This window comes from Taudactylus pleione, unplaced genomic scaffold, assembly GCF_031769625.1.
Source record: "Taudactylus pleione unplaced genomic scaffold, aTauple2 ptg000041l, whole genome shotgun sequence".
Classification (NCBI taxonomy): domain Eukaryota; kingdom Metazoa; phylum Chordata; class Amphibia; order Anura; family Myobatrachidae; genus Taudactylus; species Taudactylus pleione.
In genome coordinates, this window is record NW_028284443.1 from 12,725,153 (window position 1) to 12,743,586 (window position 18,434).

At 43.3% G+C, this 18,434-nt stretch overlaps 1 protein-coding gene across 4 annotated transcripts in view; it reads right to left on the bottom strand.

The window, feature by feature from the left end:
* The window catches only part of ASB15 (ankyrin repeat and SOCS box containing 15), a 64,479-nt gene that overhangs the window by 21,281 nt on the left and 24,764 nt on the right, over positions 1–18,434 (bottom strand). For all 4 annotated transcript variants that reach the window (XM_088456030.1, XM_088456022.1, XM_088456039.1 and 1 more), the window contains 5 exons: positions 11,431–11,483; positions 11,217–11,348; positions 4,664–4,822; positions 3,191–3,436; positions 1,621–1,792 (listed from right to left, as the gene is read on the bottom strand). In XM_088456030.1, the coding sequence (XP_088312156.1) occupies positions 1,621–1,792; positions 3,191–3,436; positions 4,664–4,822; positions 11,217–11,348; positions 11,431–11,483 (762 nt within the window). The remainder of the gene's footprint in view (positions 1–1,620; positions 1,793–3,190; positions 3,437–4,663; positions 4,823–11,216; positions 11,349–11,430; positions 11,484–18,434) is intronic.

Here is an 18,434-nt window from a genome sequence, read left to right on the forward strand (position 1 = left end):
TGTTAACAATATTCTTCTTACAGCTGCTTTCATATTTATTAGCAAAGCAACTAGCACTTTTTTGCATATTGTTTGTGGATCTCTATATTCCCAAATAACGCATTTTAAGAACTGCAGCTATGGGGATTGACATTAGCATTTGAACATCCATGCAGCATAATGCAACTTCCAGCACTAACTTGCCAAATTACGACTATTTCTTTGACAATAACAAAGTGTAAACCATAAAATGTGTTTTCAAAGTGAGGGCAGATGAGGTAATAAAGAGGTCTGCGAACCCTTCAGACTATGGGACTGACACAGAGAAGAATGACATCAAGCAGCCTGGGCAGCCCACTTCCCCAGAGAAGGGCGAGCATAACAAAATCCAGGATTCTCCCAGACACTCTGAGAAAGTAAGCAAGTATGGTCCAACCAGATTGGGGCAGTGTTATGATTTGCAAATACATGGGAAGCTGCTAGGCCACATCACGGCTTCTCTGTCTCTAGCAGTCCCTAACACTAAGGGGTTCACATCCGGGGCACAGTGCACCCCGAAAAACGTCCAGCCCAGGACCCCCCCAGGGCATCACGCGAAAAATGGAAAAAGAGTGACAGTGCAGTGTAAAGTATAGCTGTGTAAGACTAATTAATGAGTGTTGGAAAAAGGGGTGAACCCCTTAGTGTTAGGGACTGCTAGAGACAGAGAAGCCGTGACTTGGCCTAGCAGCTTCCCATGTATTTGCAAATGCATGCAACTAATATCTCTGATTTCTATGACCATATAGTCTTCATATATTGTTGCAGGTACTATTCAGTGTGCTGAGGAACAATAGGGGGTTAAACCCCCCTCCTTTTTCTACTTAGTATGACCCCTCCCTTTCATGCACCTGATTAGTGCTGCTAGATTGATTGAGCAGCTGCCATTTTTTGTTTGTTATGTACAAAAGGTCGACAGGGACAAATGGTCAACACATATATGGTTGACACAATTTTAATTTTTTATTTTAAGCCTAGTCCTAACTCTAAACCTAACCCCCTTCCCCTGGTGCCTAACCCTAACCCTCCTCAAATGCCTAAAACTAACCATAGCTTAAACCTAACTCTCACCCCAGTGCCTAAACCTAACCGTCCCATCCAGCAGCCTACACCTAACCCTCCCTCCCAAGTGCCCAAACTTAACCCTAACCGTAAAAATGTTGAAAAAAAAATGTGTCAACCTTTTTTGTGTTGACCATTTGTGTGTCGACCATTTAAACATGTCGACCTTTGCTCTATCAACCTTTTGTCAGTCTATTGACTGTCGACCAACTGGTATCGATCTATACATCGTCTACCTTCATCTGGATACCTTCCCCAAAAGACATGTACATGGAAATTGCTCGAGGAAGCATGTAACCTAACATAGGGTGAAGATCTGTGAAAAAAGAAAACCAGCATCTAACAGGATTCAATAGTCAGGTGAGAAAGATGTAAAGCATGTATTTAAGTGGCTCCTAGCTGGGAAGCTTTCCTGCTACTATATATTTCCTGTACTAGTGCTTACTTATGTTCCTGTGTCAGATTATAGCAATATAATTCCTCCAAATGATTAGGTAGCAGGAAAAGATTGTCCTCTGTAGGAATAATACTATTACTCACAGATAATGTCCTCCATAGGCTGCTTTGTGTATAGGGAGGTATCCTTCTTTATCTGGCACATTTCCACTAGCTCCATACTCCAAAAGAAGAGCAATGCAATCTGGATTTCCTCCAACAGCTGCATCAGAGAGCACGGTGGACCCATCATATGCTTCTATACTGATATCTCCACCTAGGAGAGGATCTTCACATTAACTACTTGTGTCTGTACATAACCAAAGCATGAAAAATGCATAAGACATAAAAAAGGAAGGAAGGTTGTATTTGGAGGAACTAGGCAGACTAGACAGATCAGCCATTCATTTCTGACACCAAATGCTTGAAACATATTCCAAAGAGAAGTAATATCTGGAACACAAAAGTGACATTCTATGTGGAATATATCTGCTCACAGCCAGTGTGGTGTCGGTATTCAGTTACTGTTGCTGGGGGACACAACTGCTGTGCTACGCACATTGATGAAACTATTTTTATGTTTATGGGGAACAGTATTTTATACACTATGAAATAAATATGCACTTAGTGCTGCGCTAGGACAAAGCAGGAGGCAAAACAAGTATGGATGAACAAATGAGTCCCTGCGCAAACACCTGCATCAAACTGTTATTTGGCATGTTTCCTAGAACCTGGGAAATACTTTATATGCTCTTATAGAGAGCAGAGTTATAGCTGTAAAATGTTTTCATTACAGCAGTATCTCTTTGTGATCCCTTCATGTCCACAGTGCATGCATCCTAAGTCTGGGCATGGTTTTGTTCTTTGGCAAATATATGACTAAACATTACAGTGTGTTTAGCAATATTTCTCTGAAAGCTGAGACATTTGAGTTAAATTGACTGAACAGTGTCAGTTACACACCATGAGAAATGACCGGTGTACAGTACATGTAGTACTTACAGCGTTTGTCACTTGAGTTTTGCAAATGAAAAGTTGTCTGATTAATCCTTTCAACTCACTGGTGCAGCTTTGAGGTTTCCTTGTATTAATATGGTACCAGAGAGCACCATACCCAACAGTTTACACAATTTTAAATATAATAGTGCCAGAGTAGTAATTATTCTTGATTACTGATTACAATACAGTAAAGTTGATTAAATATTTCAATATATCCTGATGCAAACGCTGTGCCACCGTGAGAGGACACAGTGGCACAGAGCTTAGCTTTGTTGGCTCAAACCTGGGTTCCTCCCGCAATCCAAAAATATTTTTATTTTTAATTTCTTCATAATAAATTGGGAGCTAGTGTGTTTGTGTATGTGTGTAAGCGCTGTATAAAAAACAATAATAATTATTGGGTCTTTATATGCACTGTTGTTGAGAAAAAAAAACAAAAAGGATATATAATCATCTGTATTTTTTACAAGAGAAAGTAAGAAGAATGTTAAATTATAGTTGTAATAACAATGCGTATTTATGAAACATGCCACTGTGCATAAAGAATACATCTATTATTATTATTATAAGATTATTATCTATTATTATTATTGCTCTTTGAAATCCATCGGCCAAAGCCACCGAGGAATATTATAGTAAATCTATCCCTAGATATCTTTAATTTCCTTTCACATACCTTTGTGTATTAATTGTTCCAATACCTCACAGTGACCAAATTCAGCAGCAACTCCCAATGGCGTCACCCCAAAACCATCTTTGAGGCTGACATTTCCGCCATTTTTCAAAAGTAAAGAAATAATAGCATTGGATCCCTGTTTTGCAGCTTCGTGCATTGCCGACCACCGCTTCACACAGGGCTGGTTAATGGTGCAGTTGTAACTGATTAGAGTAGTCACCATATCATAACTGCCAATCCTAACAGCTGAAACATAAGATAAATTAAGAAGCATAGTGCAATTCAATATGTTTGAAGCATGATATTTTGAAAAAAAGTAAAAAATATGCAAAGATTAAAAAAATTTGATCCCCTAAAAAATAGAGACGTGTGGTTTGGTTCTCCAGAAATCCGAATCCACACACATTTCGTGAATATGGATTAATGAGTCGAGGTTCTGATCTTTTCGCGGTTCGGAATTCAGATTTTAAATCCGAATTTTGGGTTTTGGATTGCACAAATTACATTATTCTGGCTGTTTTTAAAAACTTTTAATACATTTTTTTTCTTTTTAAAAACCCAGACCAAAAACTAAAACCAAAACACTTGAGAGTGGTTTTGCAAAACCAAAACACGAAGATAGACCCAGACCCAAAACCAAAACACGGGGGTCACCGCACATATCTAAAGGGGGCGGGGCAGGGAGATGGACAGAGGTTAATCAGCAAATGCCAGGTAACTTTACTAGTATATATTATTTAATGCTGCACGGTGTTTCCAACAGCTGTACGATAGGGAGCTGCTGGGAGGTCGACACCTCCCAGCTCTCACTGGCTGTCTGATAGACACAGCATCACTTTTCCTCCAGCCTGTCCTGGAGCCAGTGCCAGTCCCAGCCAATCAGCTCCTAACTGTAATTTTTCAGCCTGTAAACTGACAGTTAGGAGCTGATTGGCTGGAACTTTTCTTTCTCCACTTTATATCTCTCCAAGGCTTAGTGAATAGACCCCCAAAAGTCTTACAGGTATATTTATTAAAGTGAGAGTTTTAATGGAGATGTTTCTCATAGCAAGCAATCAGATTCTACTTAACATTTAACTAGCACCTTCTAGAAGATAATAGCTAGAATCTGATTGGTTGCTATGGGCAACATCTCCACTTCTAAAAACTCTCACTTTAGTATATACACCCTAGTTAGTACATAGACCTCTGTGACGCATGCGAAAATATGACGCAATTTTTCAAACAGTAAATATATATTTTTTCACAGTTTTTTGTTTACAATTATGGGGTCTATTTACAAAGCAGTATTAGGAGACAGAGTGAAAAGTGATAAGGTGCCAGCCAATCAGCTCCCAACTGTCATTTTTTAAACACAGCCTGTGAGATGGCAGTTAGGAGCTGATTGGCTGGCACCTTATCACTTTTCACTCTGTCTTTTAACACTGCTTAGTAAATAGACCCCTAAGTTTTCAGAGTGATAATGATACTTACCAATCAGAAGAGGAGACTCTCCTCTGCTATTCTTGGTGTTTGGCCACACCCCCTTTTCTAGAAGTGCTTTCACATTTTCGATCAGAGCAGATTTTGCAGCCAGAGTCAGTGGAGTTTCACCATCATTAGTCTTTTGTTCACACTGTGCTTTAGTTACAGCTGCATGAGTTAAAGAGCATACATTATTTGAACAAAAAGTTAACATTGTATTAAGGTTAAATAGCCATAAAACATAAACATATAAATAACAATAATTATAACTTGTTTGGCCACTTATTGATGGGTGCATTATCCCACTAAAAGTCACTGAAATGACAACTCATTTCAGCTTAGCAGGAACAGCACTTAACTTAAGATCAGTAGAAATGGGCATTAGAGGGAAGAAGGTGATCAAGGAGGCAGTTACTTCTTTCCATAAACTAGCCAATGAGAGACAGACGCATAAGGGGCCTGATTCAGAACTGGACGAAAGAGGCTGTGGATTTGAATTGAGACGTCCACTGGCGGCTTCGCAAATCCAAGCGACTGCCTACAAAGACACAGCATCGGTTGTAGCTCAGGTGATAATCTGCCCTCAGAGTAACCCTATGATCCTGCATAACAGCCGAGGGAACTGAAACACTGGACCCATTTTTACTGCGCATGTGCAGATTACCAATAAATGTTCAACTTCAACATCATGTTCATCTCTGAATCAGGCCCAATGTGCTAGAAAGCTGTTCCAGATGTGGTGGGGGGAGGGTGTGTGTGTGTGTGTGGCATTTTGGGCATATGGAAAATGCCTATTAATTAAACTTATTCCGTATACCATCTGGAAACAGACGTTTATGCATCAGTTTTTGAACTTTTAGGATTGGGGGAATTTAGCAACGTTTTTGCTTAGTACAAAATAGATTGCAGCACCTATGAACTATGGGGACTGCGATATGTTGTCATTTAAAAGGCTCAGAAAGGTAAACTTTCCAGCAGCGAGCCACTGCCAGTCACAGTGTAGCCACTGCCAGTCACAGTGTAGCCAGTGCAGTCACACTGTAGCCACTGCCAGTCACAGTGTAGCCACTGCCAGTCACAGTGTAGCCAGTGCAGTCATGGTGTAGCCACTGCCAGTCACAGTGTAGCCACTGCCAGTCACAGTGTAGCCAGTGCAGTCACAGTGTAGCCAGTGCAGTCACACTGTAGCCACTGCCAGTCACACTGTAGCCACTGCCAGTCACACTGTAGCCACTGCCAGTCACAGTGTAGCCACTGCCAGTCACAGTGTAGCCAGTGCAGTCACAGTGTAGCCACTGCCAGTCACAGTGTAGCCAGTGCAGTCACACTGTAGCCACTGCCAGTCACAGTGTAGCCACTGCCAGTCACAGTGTAGCCAGTGCAGTCATGGTATAGCCACTGCCAGTCACAGTGTAGCTAGTGCAGTCACAGTGTAGCCACTGCCAGTCACAGTGTAGCCAGTGCAGTCACAGTGTAGCCACTGCAGTCACAGTGTAGCCAGTGCAGTCACAGTGTAGCCACTGCCAGTCACAGTGTAGGAGGAGGCAGTATACTGGGGGGTAAAATCCATCACTGGTTGGCTCACCCTTCTATCTCAGTACCTTTTTAGTCCAAACATTCAGAGCAAGCTTATTTATTTGTTCAATATGATATATTTAACATAGCAATTTCCCTTTCAGGAGTAAGAATAGACTGGTTTGCTATATTTTCTAGAGATGAAGCTCAAATTTTGGTAATGGTCTATAGGTAATTCATTTGACATAAAAAAAGATAAAAATGATTACTAAGGGATAGGCCCCAAATTTCACCTCTTGTCTGTAGACTCACCAATAACCCCTAATATATTATAAACAGGACAGTACTCACCTATAGAAGATAGTAAGATGGTTGATTCCCTCCTGTAAATTAGTCATATGCTCATGTGTCATATAAGTAATGAGGAAAATAAAGATTGCACTTTTTTCCATTACCAAAGTCCAGGTTGAATCACAGGGGAAGCAGTCGGGAAGTCGACGGACATAATCCCGACCGCCGGCTTCCCGACTGTCTAATCCCAGCAAGGGGTTAAATGACAGGAGTCAAAATCCCGACGTCTGTCATTAGACCTACGCCAGGAGCCCGACACCCGGTTTACTGATCAAAGGTAAGCTGGGCGCGGACAGCCGCAGTGGGGGGAAGGCTAGGTTTAGGGCTCCGGGGGGGGGGGACTTAGAGTTATGGAAACCCCCCCCAGGAGGTTAGGGTTAGGCTAGGGGAAGGGGGGGTTAGCGTTAGGTACCCCAGGGGGGGAGGTTAGGGATAGGCAGCCCCCGGGGGACTTAGATTTAGGCGGCGGGGAAGGGGGGGTTAGGTTTAGGCACATAGAGAGGGGATTAGGGTTAGGCACTTGGGGGGGGAGGTTAGGGTTAGGCACCCCTAAGGGAGGGTTAGGGGGTAGAATAGGGTTAGCAAATACTTACCTTGGACAATCAGGGTTTTTACCCCTGCCGGGCAGCCGCTGTCGGGATCATACTGCAACCGAATCAGAGCTTTTGTACATTAGACAAAGGGCCTGATTCAGAGATGGATGCAATTAGCAAAGCTGCTGAGTTTTTGGATGCAGCAGCGATGCTAACAGATGGTTATGCAGCAGGAGGAGTTTGTAGGAAAAAGACGCTTCCTGCCAGCATATGCGATCCAAGTGCTGCATCCAAAGAGAGCATCGGATCACCATTGCAACCATCAGCTTACTCAGAATGGACAATGGAACTGCTTAGGCGGGGTCAGGAAGTCTGCGTCAGGAGAGCCTGGCCCCAACACTTCCATAAAACAGGGTGACACACACCCATTTCTGGGAACGCAGGCCATCTCCACCCACTCCCCACCCCCAAACAGCAGGCTGCGGCTTTAGGGAACTGTGAGAGATCTCGCAGTAGAAGAACGGTGATGCGCAGTACGGATCTTGCTCATGTGCCGATCTTCTAACATCGAAGATGTTCGCAAACCATCGGGTTTGCGTTAATCTCTGAATGAGGCCCAAAATGATGTTGTGAACATGACCTTTTCACTATGCAAAAAAGGCCATAAAGTATGGAGCACTGAACATAACGTGCTACCATCTAACCTGAGAACGGATTGTGCTTTTTTGTAATTCCAGATAGAAGTCAGAGAAAATTGGAATTTGTTTCCGCAATTCAACAACCGCATTAACATGTGCTTTGTGGGCTCCAGGCAGTGGTGATATTGCCAGAATTGTGTAAATCCTTTGTGAAACCTCTGGATTTTGCTTCTCCAGGGGAACACACCGAAAGTTATAGCAGCAATACTCTGAGACGTGGTAGCCACAAAATACCCTGAGGTGTATAACACAGTAGGCAGCAAATGCCAAAGGTACAGCTGAGTACACAAAGTGTGGCATTGTGGTAGAGTGTGTTGGCACTATTTATACAGCGCATAACATGCAATAAGGTACATGGATGTGTTGGTACTGTTTGTACAGCACGTAGCATGCAATAAGGAACACGGAAGTGATGGCACTGTTTAAACAGCGCGTAGAGTGTTATTAGAAACAAGTATGTGCTGGCACCATAGAAACAGCGCATAGTGTGCAATGAGAGAAACTGTGGCACTGATTCAGAGCCGGACACTCTTTCAGAGTGCTCGCTAAGCTGTGGGTGACCACCCACAGCTTTTGCGAGCGGCCAGGTGATGGTTGCGATTCCTTTGGGAACGCCTCCGTTTGGCAAGCCACCCCCCCCTGCCCGCTTCCAAAACGGGGCGAGCTGTCAATCACAGCCACCCCGTTTTGGTGCGAGACCTGTAGCGACGGAGCGCCAGGCTCCGGCGTGCGAATGTGCAGTGTGGGACCATCGACCCGCCTGTGCGCTAGCGAGTGGGTCTGAATCAGGCCCTGTGTTTGAACTGTGTGAACAATGCGTAGCATGCAATAAAATAAATGGAGCATATTGCAATAACCCTGGAGCTCAAAGCAGACAGCAAGTGTAGCAGAGTACAGACACCCACACAGATGATAAATGCAAACAAGTAAAATTAGCACAACCAAATAATCTGGTGTGAAGTCTTAAACCCCAATTGAACTTCACCAGGTATGGACTTCACTCAGTGAGGGCTCAGGTTGCAGCTCAGTGTAGTTGGTTCCCATTGTGAAAGCAGCAGAGTACTTAGCTGATATTAGGACTCACACTGGAAATACAGCTATGAATGTGCACCTGATGAGGACACCGAACACCAGAGTTTAAGCAACAATGGCTGAAAACTATACTGGAAAGTATAGTTCTGGGGCAGGAGCACCTATGTAGAACACAATAGATAATGGGGTAGTACACTGAGCAGGTTCTAATAGTGGCTGGCTGATGGGCGATTGAAGGTTAGTGGTAACACGTGATGGAGGTGTTATGTTATCTCTAGGCAGAGGCTGAGCCCAGCTGGGTTCCATTAAGGATTTTATTTGGAAAGGCCAGCAATCAGTGAACTGCTGAGTGTTGGAGGCAGGCCAGTGGTATCCATCACTGCTGGTACTGACACCCATTTCATAGTGAAAAGATAGGTCATCCTCCACAATAGAGATTTTTATTCACACCATTTAGGAACCTCATAGGGTCTTGACTCTCTACATGCTCCCCCATATGTGCGTCCAGTATTTGGGCATACTAAGTTCTTCAGTTTCTGAGGTGCTTATCACTTTTTCTTTTACTTTGCTGTGCATGGAGGTCAGCTGCCAAAGTGATAGTTTGGTCCTTCAGGTCACACACTTGCCATTTGACCCCCATCATCTGTACAATGTGCATTTCCTAGCACAACATGCAAACATTTCCATTAGTAGCATGTGCAGCACTTGTTCCATCTACTAAGTGGTAAGTTTGCTTCTACCTCATTAACACAACTTTACAAAGCCATGATGTTTCCACTAAATAAACTGAAGCCTGCATGAGGCACTGACCTTACTGCAATATCTAGGCTTCTGGTCTGTTCATACTTCTCCAGACTTCATAAGACTGAGAAAAGCTGTGGAGAGGGAAAACCCAGCAAGCTGCCAAAGAGATCTGGCAGAATGAGAACATCACTGCCAGATAGCATAGGTATGTACTTGTATTATCTTATCATATAGAGGAAATTTTAGCAAGGCTTGGGACATATCTACCAAATAAAATTAGTATGGTTTATGCCTGTCTAGATGCTGTGCCTTCACAGGCAATAGCTAAGGATCTCTTTATTTTATCTCATGTAGGGAAAGTAATGTACAGCAAAGACATTTTTTAAAATCCATATTGGAGAAGATCTCTCTCTCTATATCAATCTCTCTCCCTGTCTTTTTGCATACACATATAATTATTTGTAATCAGGAGAATGAACCACATGAAATACATCAAGTACAAAACATAAAATAATTATAAAGATGTCGATTTTTTTTCCCAAGGACTATTCATGTTTCATATGTATTTATGAGAGAAATTAATATTCTGTTTAATGTAATTAATATTACATTTCTGTCATGTTCCAATGGAGAAATACAAAAGGGCTATAAAAATGTACAGATGTTGCTAGAGACTTCAAAGTAAATGGGTGTTTGGGGGTGCAAGAGAGAAAATGTTTAAAGGGTGATGTACTGGTTTCAGAAATCATTACTTTTTGTTAGTCATTAAACTACGTAGAAGCTGTCCACATTCTCGTCAAGCCTGGGCAGCAGTTACATGAAATGCAGATGAGATTTCTTTTTTTGTTTTATTTCAGTTTTTTGTTATCATTTTATACAATAAGTATTGTGACTTTCTTTGTCCTATTAAGCTCCATTTAAAAAAACATTCTGTATTTGTGTTCTTACATAAGTCACATGCAAAAACATTTGGTTGTTTAAAATGCTTCATTTAAAGCAAATAATTGATAAGTTTACAGTTAATAAATTTATGATTGTGGGTTCTATGTACAAATAATTGGAGAACTGCGACAATTATTATGTATTCATATTGCAGAGGTTATTTTAATTTTTAACTTCTCCTGTCATAGCTGACACTGACCATGCGCACAGTGTCAGCTTCCAGAACCGGTCGGAGGCTGTGATAGAGGGTTTGAAAGATCTCTCTCCTGCTCCTGGAGCCTCCATAGGCTTAAAGCAGTTTACATGATCAGATCGTAGTCCCCATTATGATGGGGACTGCAATCTGCAGTGCTAATTAGCACTTTGCCAGAGAATTGCATTGTGCCATTAGAACATGGGAACAATACATAAAATAATGCAGAAACTGCAGTTTCTACATAATTTTATGTAAAAAAAACAGCTTGATACATAGGCCCTTGTATTTTGTAAGATAGTAAATCAGGGAGTAACTGTGTCAGATTTGGAACCAAATCTTAGTGGTGGTGGAACTTTGTAGAAATAGGGAGTATAAGAGATTATTTTAGGTAAGTTTAATAATTTTTAGACAGACAAAGATGTTTTGTTTAGAATAACCTTTTTTACATCCATATATCATGTATGCTCAAATGAAACTTGTCATGGCACTTATATTCTTGCATATTAATGAGCACATGCATTTGTGTTATTCTCTCGTTTAAGGAAACTTACCATCAAGAATGATTTCTGTAATTTGCCGTACTGGTTGAACTACTGCTTCGTGTAAAGGAAACCATCCTTTCTCATCAGCTTCATCAAGGGCATATTTATAATGCATGTATTTCTGTAGTTCTGTAATTTCACCTAAAAAGTGCACATTGCACATCAATAACTACTATTTTAATACAATTTTAAAAGTGAACCAATTTAAGTAAAATATACTTACCATGTTTTATGGCTGCTACAATTTTCCTGTTTATGTCACTTGTTGGTACAAACCTAACAAAAATATTTCAATGTTATAATATTTGTTTTAGTATACTATCACTTACCTGGACATTTCATGATAATTACTGATATACATAGCAGTCACCCACAATATTTCTTTGAACACATTGCATACACAATGAAAAATGCAACAGATGACCTTTTGTGTGAATGCTACATATCCTTCTCTTGCAACATTCTGTTATCACTTCAATTTTAATGGGGCGTTTCCATTAGACAACTTTTTGAACGATCCGACCAAAACCGATCTTTCAGAAAGTCGTCTAATGGATAGCCGGCAAGGACCAGCGATGCGCGTGCACGCTGGGTCCTTGCCAACGCCGTCTATCTGTGGAACATGTTCGTCAACCTGATGATGATCGTCAGGTTCCACATGTCCACAGATAGGAGGTCCATCTTCTGCACTGAATGACATTCAGTGAACACCGTTCAGCGCAGGCACCGCACCTAGGCGACCTGAAGGACTGAACACTAGTCGTTCAGTTTTTCAGGTCGCCTAATGGATAGGCCCCTTCTAGGTGGCAGTCGTTTATCCTGTTTACAAGAATGGACTATTTTATTTTTTAGTCTTAAAATGGAAGTGACCAAATTTTAATTTCTTCCTAGAGCCTAAAATATATTTCACTTTAAGGGCCGGCTTCAATTAGGCTGGAAACTTAACGAACATTAAATCTGTGTCTAATGCACGTTAACCCATAGCTTCTGGGATAAGTGCCTGGAGCTATTGGTTAATGCGTTCAGGTGGCCACAATAAGTGCAGAAAGCCCTACTTACTGCGGATTTCTGTTAGAGCATTAGTAGGGGGTGAACAGAAATCTGCGTTAAGTGCAGCCTACAGACTTGTTGCGGGCTGCAATTGAATAGCCCCAAGAACGTCTTTAAGGCTAATTGATACTTCATAGCTAATTGAATCAGGCCCTTACTATAGATGTCAACCCTCTGAAAATATATCCACAGCATTCCCTCTCTAAGCCGTAAGAATGTATGCTGGCACACTCCACTTAAATCTTCATTTATAATTGCTGCATATTATGGGCTCATGCACTCAGCATGTTACTCTGATTTTTATATCCCCAAGATGCATAGAGGATATTCCGATTCTAAACAGGTATAGTCCGAAAGTTGTATGTGTGTCTCTAAGCAGGTACGTGTATTCATTATGGGCTATAGCATACGATGAGAATTCATCCCAATCGGGGCAGATTGGCCATAGTGTCTGGGTTTCCAACTCCTGGGGACACGTGGTGAGGAGGGATCACTAAGCCAGGGTATGCGTGGGTGCGAGCAAGAAGCAGGTAACTGCGGGTATTTGGGGTACTTCTTATTGTATAATTTGGTGGGGACAGGAATGTTTATGACCCGCATATATAAATTAGGTATATGGGGATATTTTTTCAAATGTGACAATTTTCTATTAATGGGAACTAGCACTTGGCAAAGGAACATGAACCATCTGTCACCATTACCCACAGCATTACACCGCACACTGCCAGCTCCTCAGGCAGTTCTCAGAGGTATGAAGAAAAATGGCAGAACTGTCACTGTACAATTAACATTTACATCTGTGACTGAACATCTTTAAAGTGGATTTTGTTTCCTGGCTGCCCTAGTAGGCTGTGCTATGTGATACTGGCACTGCACATTCATCATTTGGGGAGTTCTGCTGAATGCATAACAACCCGGCATAGATCCTCCTGGAACGCCTTCCCTTTTACATAAGCTCCGCCCATCCACGGTCCGCAATTCTGTGTTTTTATTGCTGGAATAAAGTTGCCCCCTGCCTCTGTCAGCCCCCAGAGCTTGTGCTCCAAGTGACCTGGAGCATGAGCTCTGGGGACTGACAAAGGCAGGGAGCACCTATGTCCCTGCACTCGCAGCAGCAGCTTGCCCTCGCTCTCCTCACTGGATGGGGAGCTGGCTGGTTCACTTCCCCTTAGCCATGGGAGGTACTGCCAGGTAGCCCCCCCCCTCCTTGCTGGCATCCCTGTGAGCGCCATTCTGGCCCAGGGGTAGATAGGCCCCCGCATATATTAGAGCAGCAGGTGAACAGTCGGCATCATTCAGCATGGATCGCTATTCTGTTAATGCGCATGCATCGCAGTTGCTAATATCAGCAATGATATGCAAATGCATTGTGATAGCAGGATAGCATTGCGATCACGGCCTAACATATGGATGTGCATTTCTAAACCATCAGTACAATCGAGTACCATTGGACCCATACGCACAGTTGCACAAGCCCTGACCTTACTCAGAAATTGCTAACAGCCATGCACGCTATCAGTCCTCACACTGTGTATGGCTACGCAGTGGATAATTTCTGCACGCCCATGCAATGGTATTCAGACGCAGTGGCACGCCTGCGTTTGCCCGACCACCCCCCGTCACCACACACAAACGGTACTTCATGTCAATCGCTCTGCTATTGGTCTGGAATTGTTTTGTCAAGATAAAATTAGAAAGAGAACATCCTGGTTTAAACATAGTGTAATACAAACAAAGCATAAACTATTGCCCTGTCATTTTAGAGGGTGTTATGGATTAGTATAAAGCTTGTTTTGTTTAGTAGATTATTGTTTTAAAGATTTGTAAGTACCATAACTCAAAATTGCAGGAATGGTGGGAAAGTGACAATTGTGAGCATGCAATGTGACAATTGCCTGTACATTGGACAGAGGCTGGACAAAAAGTTTCCACTTTTTCTACACCCGCTCTGTACCCGATAATTATAATTTATTATCATTGCAATTATGGATCACCCAAATGTATTATTAAACACATGCAAGGACACGGGCTTCTGAAGGACTCCACAGTCCCGATCGCAGACTCTGGTTTGCGCATGCGCACTGCGATGGGTACGCATGCACAGTGCGAATTAATCGGCCGATTGCGTGCGAAAGCAGGAAAAATGGGGTCAGTGCATCTCCAAAACGCCAGGCCTTGTGGGGTGTTCCTGGTATGCAGTGGTTAGTAGTACCTACCAAAAGAGGTCCAAGGAAGAACAATCAGTGTACCATCGACAGGGTCATGGGCACCCAAGGCTTATTGATGCGCATGGGGAACGAAGGCTAGCTCCAGGGTGTGCGAGCGGTGCGGCCATACAGAGCACAGCGCTCTGTGGGCGGCTGAAAGTGCATACAATGGGCACATTAGCATCAGAACTGGACCATGGAGCAATGGAACAAGAAGGCCTGGTCTACTAAATCATGATTTCTGTTACATCATGTGGACAGCCGGATGCGTGTGCATCGTTTATCTGGGGAAGATATGGCACCAGGATGCACCATGAGAAGAAGGCAAGCTGGCGGAGGCAGTGTGATGCTCTGTGCAATTTTTGTCCTTGAAACCTTGGGCCTTGGAATTCATGTGGATGTTACTTTGATATGTACCACCTACCTAAACATTGTTACAGACCAAATACACCCCTTCATGGTACTGGTATTCTCTGATGGCGAAGACCTCTTTCAGCAAGATAAGTATGGTGAATGAGGAACATGACAAAGAGTTCAGGTTCAGGTTGACCTGGCCTTCAAATTCCCCAGATCTCAACCCGATGGAGCATCTGTAAGATGTGCTGGAAAAAGAAGTCCGAGCCATGGAGGCCCCACCTAACAATTTACAGGACTTAAATGATCTGCTGCTAATGTCTTAGTGCCAGATACCAAAGGACATCTTTATTGGTTATGTGGAGTCCTTCTGGAGCCCATGTCCTTGCATGTGTTTAATAATACATTTGGGTGATCCATAATTGCAACGATAACAAATTATAATTATCGGGTACAGAGCGGGTGTAGAAAAAGTGGAAACTTTTTGCCCAGCCTCTGGGCCTGATTCATACCCGTTCGCGAGCGCTCGCAAGCGGGTCGATGTTGGCCCCGACGGAGGCGGCTCCGTGGTGCGCATGCGCGAGACCAGGATAGCGACGGGCAAGCCGTTGCTCCGGGTCTCGCTAAAAAGGGGGTGTGCTGTCGATGTTGAGTGACAGCACGCCCCCTTTGGTGGGTGTGCCGGGGGCATGGCTGCCCAGATGGAGGCGTTCCCATGGGAATGCCTACCGTCTAGGGCCGGCCCCACTGACATCACAAGAGCAAGAAGTCCACTGGGACTTGCAGCAACGAGACCCTACCACAAAGGTCTCGTCGCAAGCCCGATGGTCGCGATGGTCTTGACCATCGCGACCATCATCCTGGCCGCTCGCACTAGCTGTGGGTGGTCACCCACAGCTATGCGAGCGGCCAGGAGGCCGCTCTAATAATACAATAGGCGGGCACTGATTCAGAGCGAGCGCTCTGAAAGAGCATCTGGCTCTGAATCAGGCCCTCTGTCCAATGTACAGGCAATTGTCACATTGCATGCTCACAATTGTCACTTTCCCACCATTCCTGCAATTTTGAGTTATGGTACTTACAAATCTTTAAAACAATAATCTACTAAACAAAACAAGTTTTATACTAATCCATAACACCCTCTAAAATGACAGGGCAATAGTTTATGCTTTGTTTGTATTATACTATGTTTAAACCAGGATGTTCTCTTTCTAATTTTATCTTGACAAAACAATTCCAATCATTTGGCAACAGAAAATGAGCTTCTTAAGTGGAGACTATTCTGTGTAAACCAGTTGGTCATCACACATTATTGGTCTATGACACTGAATACCTACCAGGCCTGTATTTTCTCTCAAGCTCTGGAAGATTAATAACTAGCTTATGTTTGAAACATTGGTGTGGCTTTTCCATTAGTTACTGCAAGACAAAAATGCTGGCAGCAAACTAGAAAATAAAATTAAACATGTCAGGTGTGACTTAGGAGCTGATGCACAGTGGGACTTCTATCCATTTGCATATAGCATACATCCCAAACGTGCTATTTTTGGAGGAACAGTCCTGATTTTGGAGGACTGTCCTGCTGCCCTGCAATCAAAATGGTTTGCAGAGGACTAGGAGGTGTTCCAATTTCCCATACTTAAAAAAAATACCAGGGGCACCAAAAGGGGGGAGACGGGAGAGCAGGTATAATGATGTGACAATCATGCCCCTTGTGTGCCTCATAGTGATATATATAATGAGGGGGCGTAGCCGCGCCACCTTCAGCGACTACACCCACCCCACCTGGGCCAGCTTAAAGTCTCGGCAGCTCTGGCCCACATTGTGTCATGGCTATGCCCCGTCCTGATTTGGAGACCTCCCATGTTGGGAGGTATGGAGTAAAGTAAAGCTGGGCATCCACCATACAATTTTCTGTCAGATATCGGTCCAATCTGGCTGGTTGGAATGAACACCTGGTAATGTATAGGAGCCAATGACAAGCATCCATTTGCTCACAAACACTGGAAAATAGCTAAAAATGGTTTTTCAGTCAAATTGGTTAATACACACAAATGTAACCAATTGAACAATTTTTTTTGTCCTTTTTTCAGTTTTTAAAACCATAAGATCGACTGTCATTGGCTCCCATACATTACCAGGTTTTCATTCCAACCAGCCAGATTGGACAGATATCTGACAGATAATTGTATAGTGGATGGCCAGCTTAAGATAAGCAAATGTGATAGACACTTGCGCCTCCTGACCAGTGCTGTAACAGGGTTTTTTTGCGACCCTGTGTCAGCCACGCCCCCTGAGTGCATGATGCCATGATGTTGTGCCAAGAGCTGCCAGTGCTGGGAAGAACAGCACTTCCTAGATCATCCTCAGTACACTCTGGGCGGCACTGCAGCAGCGATTCTGGATGCAAGGTACCAATCCACCCTGCTAGCCAGATGCAGGGTGGATTGGTACCCTGCATCTGGATGGATGATGGGGCAGCGTTGGTGCCACTCACAGGTTTCTTTGGTCTGTGCAGCGGCACTGCTCGCACATTCCTAGTTAAAGCCCTGCTCAGTGGTCGGTTTGGGAACTAAAAGTGGCCCTGGAAATTTTTTTGGAAATGGCCTCAGGTAGGCGGGATTAGTACATACCTGGAGACATTCAATTAACGGTAAAGCTAAATCAGAAAGTAATTCTACAACCATTAACACCTGGAAGAATTCCAAAACAATCCAAAAAATGTTCATAATGTGTGGAGCATCTAAGCATAACCTAAGGAATTCCTAACGAGCAAGAGGGAAAATATTTTAAAAAGAAAGAACTGAGAAATGAAAAATATATTAATGGTGCAACTCAGGGCCTGATTCAGAGCCGCTCGTAAGTGGCCACTCGTTCGCTCCGAGTGATGTTCGCACATCTGCGCATGCGTATGGGTCGTAATGCGCATGCGCTAACCAGTCAGTGCGGTCGGAAATCGTGTGTTCGCAAAATAGCGAGTGCCTGCTAATTTGAGTGACAGGATGAGGTGTTTGTGGGTGGTAGCAGGGGAAGGTGCTTGAAAACGGGGAGTGGAGATCCGAACGCAGACGTGCCAAACGGTCAAAATGGGTGTTTTAAGGGTGTGCATAATTAACAAAGCAGCATCATCGGCCACGTCACTTGGTTGTCTCTTAGCCTGAACTGTTTGCATGATTGCGGTAGGAAAATCCAACCACAAGCACTGCGAGCAGTTCAGACGCCTTTCGATGTACTCGATTAATCTAATAAATAGCGGAGATGACGTATGATGCGAACGGCCAGGGGGCGTCTTTACAAAATAGCGAGCGCATATTTCGTTCGCTCGCTCGCTCAGACATAGAGGCGTCAACAGACAGCAAAGAGCGAGCTCTCTATTAAAAAATACGGCCCCTTTTTCTGAACGAGCGAGCGCAAATAGCGTCCGGCTCTGAATCAGGCCCTCAGACCCATGTGCAGACAAAAAGTAAACTGTCTGTGTCGGAGAAGTTACTCATTATGGTGCAGAGTAGATTGACTCTCAACAATTATATAAGGGAGTGAATTTTTTCTTTAATAAAATATTTGAAAAAACCACTTCTTACAGCCAAAATAGCTCCAAAAGCGTGTTCTCCTGTAA